Source organism: Falco naumanni, chromosome 4, assembly GCF_017639655.2.
Source record: "Falco naumanni isolate bFalNau1 chromosome 4, bFalNau1.pat, whole genome shotgun sequence".
NCBI lineage: Eukaryota > Metazoa > Chordata > Aves > Falconiformes > Falconidae > Falco > Falco naumanni.
The window spans coordinates 42,999,572-43,006,300 of NC_054057.1; the positions used below are offsets into that span (position 1 = coordinate 42,999,572).

General features: G+C 38.5%; 1 protein-coding gene across 1 annotated transcript in view; it reads left to right on the forward strand.

Moving 5' to 3' along the window:
• ARMC3 (armadillo repeat containing 3) overlaps nucleotides 1–4,813 on the forward strand; it is a 48,409-nt gene extending 43,596 nt beyond the window's left edge. Inside the window, 3 exon segments of the mRNA XM_040593710.1 lie at nucleotides 199–396; nucleotides 2,874–3,036; nucleotides 4,492–4,813. Of these exon segments, the coding sequence (XP_040449644.1) occupies nucleotides 199–396; nucleotides 2,874–3,036; nucleotides 4,492–4,701 (571 nt within the window). The 3' untranslated portion in view covers nucleotides 4,702–4,813.
• The last annotated feature ends 1,916 nt before the right edge of the window (nucleotides 4,814–6,729 follow it).

Here is a 6,729-nt window from a genome sequence, read left to right on the forward strand (position 1 = left end):
CTATTGACAGTTGGTTTCTAGCCATCTCCTAAAGGCATGTTCCACAAGTCTTCTTGTCAGCTTTGTAGATTTTGGAGTATTGATTATCAAGAGAAAAGATTTCTCCTACCTCCCCTCCAAATCCATTTGTCTAAAGTATCCTGTTGGACTTTCGAGATTACAGTATTCTGAATAAGTGTCTGTTGTTTTCTATGTAAGGAAAAGTAAGGGGAAAAAAGAAGAGGAAAAATCAAAAGAAGTTATTCAGATTACACCTAAAGTCCAGGATGAAATAAAACTAGAAAATTCACAATGGCTACCACCACCTGACTTCATTTTACTGGATTACATTAATAATGCTTCCAAGATAATTCTACCACTAACTACCACCCGGGAACAGGTTGTGGCTCTTGCACAGTGAGTATCAAATTATATTTCCATAAATAACGTAAATAAGTTGAATTGGTAAAATAACCGTTTTCTCACCCAAGGACAACTTTTCCAAATTTGTTATTTTTCCCCATCCTTAATTGGAATCCGGATCAGCTTTTGTCCAGAACTTTGACATGATTTCAGATTTTAAGCTTGTTGTTTCTAATTTTGGTGGAATTAGTTTAACTTTTTTAAAAATATTTTTTTTAATAAATATCACTTGCAACAGAAGGGTATAAATTTCTCATCTTGGAAATACTCGTATGGACAATTTCAGGTTTTTTCACATCTATATACCTATGCTGATCCTTTCCAATGAACACATCAGCTGCATATGGCATCTATATCATCACAGGGCAGGAGAGACCCAGGTGTCACAGAGCCTGAGTGCACAAGCTAAAACCCTAACCTCATAGTTGAGACTGTTGCAACTTACAGGTACCATGACTGTTCTTTCTCTTACGATCTTTCTTGCCTTGGAAGCCTTTCTTGACTTGGAAACTCCTCAGGACAGGAACTGTCTTGTATTTTGTTTTCCTAAGAGCCAAAAGCATGAGACATTTTTCTAATGTAGTTTATAGATGCTACTGTAATTAACATCCTGATGATTTAATAGTGCCAGGATATTGCAATGGTGCATGTACAGACTATTGTTATCAATGTGTGATTCATTAGTTACACTGACTACTCAGCCTGGGCACCAATCACTGTCATCTCCAAGCAGTGTGCCTGCTTTCATCTTCTCCTTAGTTTAACCTTTACTATCTTAGCAGTTTCCTTGCTGCCTCCTGAAAGTGGAGAGTTTGCCATTAGATCCCACCGAGACTCACAAAATTTGTTTCTTCTACTCTCATTTTTAATGAAGTGGTTTAATGTGATATGAGGAATGACTTTTCTGTTGACTGCAAAATTTGAGAGGACAGATACTCATCCTTAACTATCCAGCTGTGTATAAATCATGCTGTCTTCCTCAAGGTGAAATCCATAAAATGCTCTTTCAAAACCGCTCTTCAAACACACCCGTGAAATACTTGCAGACACACAGCGCGGCAAAACAATCATGGGAAATTTAAGTAGAATGTTTGCTGTGAAGATTTTTATGTTTATGTTGCATTCCAAGCAGCTGCCTGAATAGATGTGTTGAATAGGGAGGAGGAGGCAGCAGCAGCAGCCTGGCAGCTCGAGGCTGTGCTCGCTGGGGAGGGAGCCAGGGCAGGTGAGGGACATGCAGGAGTGCTGGCTGTCGCCTTTTAAACCAACGTGGCACACCTTTGTGCGTAGCCGGGAGCGGTGTGCACGTAGGCTCAAGAAGGCCGGCTCTCCTTCCTGAGGGCTGGCTGTAGGCACAAGCAGCACAAATGACTGCTGAGAGCCCCCACTTCGTCAGGTTCACCCAGTAATTCCCAACTTCAAGACACCATGTCTAGCCTGCTCAGTGATAACTCCCTGTGCCCACGCTGGTGCAACCAGTACCTCCTTCGGGCTAGGCTTGAGAGCTAAGGCCGCTGAGGTTGCCGTGCGTGTACCTGTGCAGACAGGACCTGTTCACAGTCGCTGCAGAGGTGGTCACACGGATTTTAGCTCCCTGTGTGAAGCAGTAGCTTGTGATTCCCATGTCTGCTCTGCAACACCTTGTCCGGAGTGAGAGCCTTCAGTAACACTTGTGCCTGTGGCTGAGGGCACTGTGACAAACAAAGGTCTTTACGTACAGGGACCACGCACAGGGGAGGTGAAGGGGGGTGTACGACGAGGTAGGGACTTACAGAACAGGGCTTCATCCTGTGTGTGCAGAGTCACCCGAAGGACATGCTTTTGGTAGTGTTTGCACAGACTGTGCATTTTTCCGTGACTGAGCCATTCTTCTTTTCTTTTTAATGCATAAATACGCACCTCTCAGCCCTCAAATACTAGCTTCAATGTAAGAAAGCACATGCAGAAGCTGAAGTACCCTTTATGGATATAGGTGCTTTCTTATGTTGGGATCATTACCTATGGCTTTATTTTTGTCATACATATTCTCATGCCTTTATTACTATTCCAGACAAATGGTAAGGCTGGCGGTTGTGATACATGGCTCACATAATCTGTTAGCTGTAAAGATGAACACAAGCGTCTTAACCACTTCCTCAGTAGTTACACTGTTACTGATGATTTTCTCTGAGGACTTTGTGTCTGTACTAGACCTCTCCAGAATCTCTGCTTACAGCTGTTGCACCTTAGTTTAAGTCTGTGACAAATGTGAATGACCTGAGTTATGGTTATCTGTATTTAACAGTGAGTGTATTTAAAATACCAGTTACTGAATATATACCAGTTACAGAAAAAATAAAGCAAACATAGCAAAAGTATTAAAGACTTATATGTTATTCACTTATTGCTTGTATACATTTCATTTTGTTACATTTTGTGATAAATATAAGAGGAATTATAGAGGCAATTGATCCTGGTGTACACTGGAACAGGCTTGTTGCAGACAAGATGGGTGGCCCAATTGAAAGAGACAAACTACATGATTTCAGCTGGGAACTTCACATAAGTGAAATAGAATTTGAACTGAAATGCAATGTTGTGCCTATTGGGAAAGTCAAAAAAGGGACCTTCTACCACAGAGCTTTACTTTTCAAGGTATGTTAACATTTATTTTACAACATAACATACTGATGTTAAATGGATATTATAAACTAAAGTATACTTGCATCAGTATTATGTGATATTTATAGCCATGTAAAATCTTTTGTATACACTTAGGAAGTCATTTTTCACCGGCAAAGTTGATTTCCCAGTGAATGAAAGCCAGAATATTTCTGTAAACATTCTTGTTGTCATTAAATTGTCTTAAGTGATATCAGCAGAATACTTGATAAATGGCAAAAAGCCAAAATATTTGATTGGGAGTCAAAACATTTTACATTTTCTGTAAACTGTAAAGTATTGAATTATGCAGCTTCCTTTTTTTTTTTCCATGCTACAAATGTAAACGTGTTGGGATGATTTTTATTTGGTATCTATCCAGTATTCTGTGATAGTATATACCAGCTTTTATAGTCTAGTGTCTTAGACTGGGAAAGTTCATTTCTTCTGTCTTCATATGAAGAGGTGCTCCTGCAGCCTGCTTATCTGTCCCATCCCTTTACCTTGACTGTTGGGTCGCTGGACTTTTCTCCTTCTTGGATGGAAAGGAAAAGAGAAGCAAGGGCCTAGCACACTAAGCGGGAAGGACCTAAGAAAGTTCCCAACATACTTTGTGGAGATTTGAGGGTACGAATTAATTGTGCTGAAGCAACACTGATGTTTGTTTATCCTCCACTGTCCTCGGAAACCTTTGTAGGGACAGGTAATCTCTTACAGCCACAGCAATCTAAGCAATGGATATCCTTGTCCATTTGTAACAAGTTAAAAATCTTTCAGGATTTCATTGCTTCACAGCAGATGCATTTTGAGAAAGCATTTTGTAGCTGGAAATCATTATAGGTCTGTCAGTGATAGTGCAGCACAGAGGAAAGGCAGGTGTTTCATCTAGCAGATGCTTGCCTTGCATTTCATTGCTTCCCACATTCGCAGGGCTGAAAAGCAAGGAGTGTACTTTGGAGTGAAGCAGCAGTCCTAGGTTTACACTGATAAAAATGTTACATTTTTACACTTAATATTTCATACTAGCTATATACGTGCAGTGTACCTACACCTCATTGCTTGAATAGACAATTCTTCAAAGTGTTATTCAGAAGGAAGTCTTCCAACTAGAAAAAAGCATTGCTAGGTACTGTGTGTGTTACACTTCATTTGAGATCTGAAGGACTGGCTGATAAACAAATGTATCAGTGTCTGGAAAGAGTTGAAGTGAGTATTTTTCATGTTGTGCGTAGAAGATGGTAGAAATAACGTTTAAAAGCCTACACTTTCTAAGCAGAACCAACAGTAAAGATATGCAGTGTGGAACACGTAGAGATTTACAAAGTCTGTTTCAAGAAAGCTTTTGGCCTTTCAGGTATTTTTTTCTTTTTAAGCATATTTTGGCCCTGATGTATATCACAGAAGCTACATCTATTCACTGTGATTAACTCCTTTTTCTTTCCTTTTTAGGTGATAGCAGACAGAATTGGCATTGGATGTAGTTTAGTTCGTGGCAAGTATAACAGAGCTTGGAATGAAGTTAAATTGGTTGATGACTCCCCTCAAGGAATAGCTGGGCTTTTGCTTCCTCCTCACGAGTATATTGTAGATCTAATGTTTGCACCAGGCTTTTTAATAAAACAGGGAAGTGCAGAGGCAGATCAGTACAAAAATATTTAATCATCTTGACAAATTTCACCAAAATAACGATTCTAAAGATGTTTGCAGTGCTATATTTATGAAACATAAGGGGTTTGAGGTTGAGCTATCAAAAAGAAACATATCTGGTATCTTGTCCTAAACATTTAATTAAACATATTTTAGTATCCAGCTTCAATGATTAGAAATTTTGTTTGGGTTTTGGTACTATTTTAAGACTAAACTGTAAAACTACAGATTAAAATTTGGTAAATCAAGAACATTTGGTATGTGTTAACATTTTAATGCTTATTACATAGGTTAAATTATTTCCAAAATACAGTATATTCTTTTTTTTTTCCTTATGTTCTTTCAACTCCTATGTACATTTATAAGAATTACATGTCCATGAAGCAAGAAAATGTGACATCTGGTGAAATAACAAGTCACCAAAAGCAACTGGGCAATTTTTTAGAGTGAAATAACCCATGAACTGAGAATTAGAAGAACTAAGATAACAGTATACTTTCAGCCTCTGTAGAAAACATCCCATTTATATTTCTTGGAACTTGGCAGAGTTAATAATTACAGATAATAACATACTCTGGATGAAAGTAAATACTGTTTGTCCTGGCACAGGGAAGACAGATGATTGATAAGTTATTGCTTGCAATCTCCATTTATATTCTTTCTTTTTCACGTGAAGATAAAGTGGACTCTGAGAAGGGCAGCAGTTTTAGACAGGGAATTTTTTTTCTTGCAGCCTTGGGTAACGTGGTGTTGCCGAAGTGTGGTGGTGCATCTAAGAGAGGTGAAATACTGAGTACAACACTCTAGTAAACATTTTCTGGTGAAACTGTCAAGAATGTGCTGGAGTATTTCAGGGAGCACCAGTATCAAATGAGTTTACTGTGGAAAACTGAGGAAAAACTCCTGTGCAGAAGTTAGGCCAATGCAGAAAACATTGTGCGAAACTGAATTTCAGAAGACCAGAAAGCCAACAACAAGGCATTTACTTTCTGGCCACCAAAAATGTGATTTAAAAAATTGGCTTCCGTGTTCTTTCAGTTTTTTAATGCTTGTATAAGCACAGTCACTTGTATAGTTCGCTTTAGTTTGAGGAGATTTATATCTGTTGTGTTCATTACTGCTTATGAGCATGATCCCACCACTCCCCCTCCTTCCTCCTCTGACATGCAGCATGATTTTCTGGTAGCCCTTTGGGGAACATTTTATCTTTCTGTTGTAAATTTAATTATATGGCCTCATGTTCATTTTTTTACCTAATGTTCAGCAGTACTCTAGACATCAGAATGAGAAAGAACTCTGGAAACACAAAATACATGATATGCTAGCAGAACTGAGCGGGAGGTGGGAATGTGTTTCTTAGCACTGCTGTGTCGCTGGCTGGGGACTGATGAAAAGTCATATGCTGTCACTGACAGGCATGACTGGGTATAGACACCTGCAACTTTGAAAGTGTGGTAAAGGGAAGCAAAATAAGGATTAATTTCATACTAGCTATCATTTTGTGTACTTTTCCTACATTGGAATTTCTTTATTTTATATTGGAACCGTAATGTTAAAGTGTGACTTGTTCTGTTTGAGGTGGTCTTGGGAAAAAAAAAAAAAAAAACATTTCTGTTGTTTCCAATAAAAGCAAATATATAGAAAAAGACAAACATCTATGTTTATAAAAATAAAAATGGGGAAACTTCTAGTCTAGACATATAAGCTTGCTTTACATAAAAGGATTAGCTAAAGAAATTTTTAAAAAATACTACACAACCTTGTATAATGCAGAAATTGATGATCCAGAAGTGTTGGACGATGGATGTTTTATGTCTCCCAATTTTTAACTTTGTATTAGCCGAGTTCTGTCACTTCAAAATTGTAATGAACTTGGGTCTTAGAAATAAGATCTAGGTAGAATATAAACACTTAAATCCCAAATTGTGACTTTGAAAACTGCAATTAAGTTGTCAAGTCAAGAGATGCCACGCTTTTTTATTTGATGCTTCCCAGGGACCTGTAGCTGCGCCCATGCCCTGGTGAAGAATTCCCCCAGCC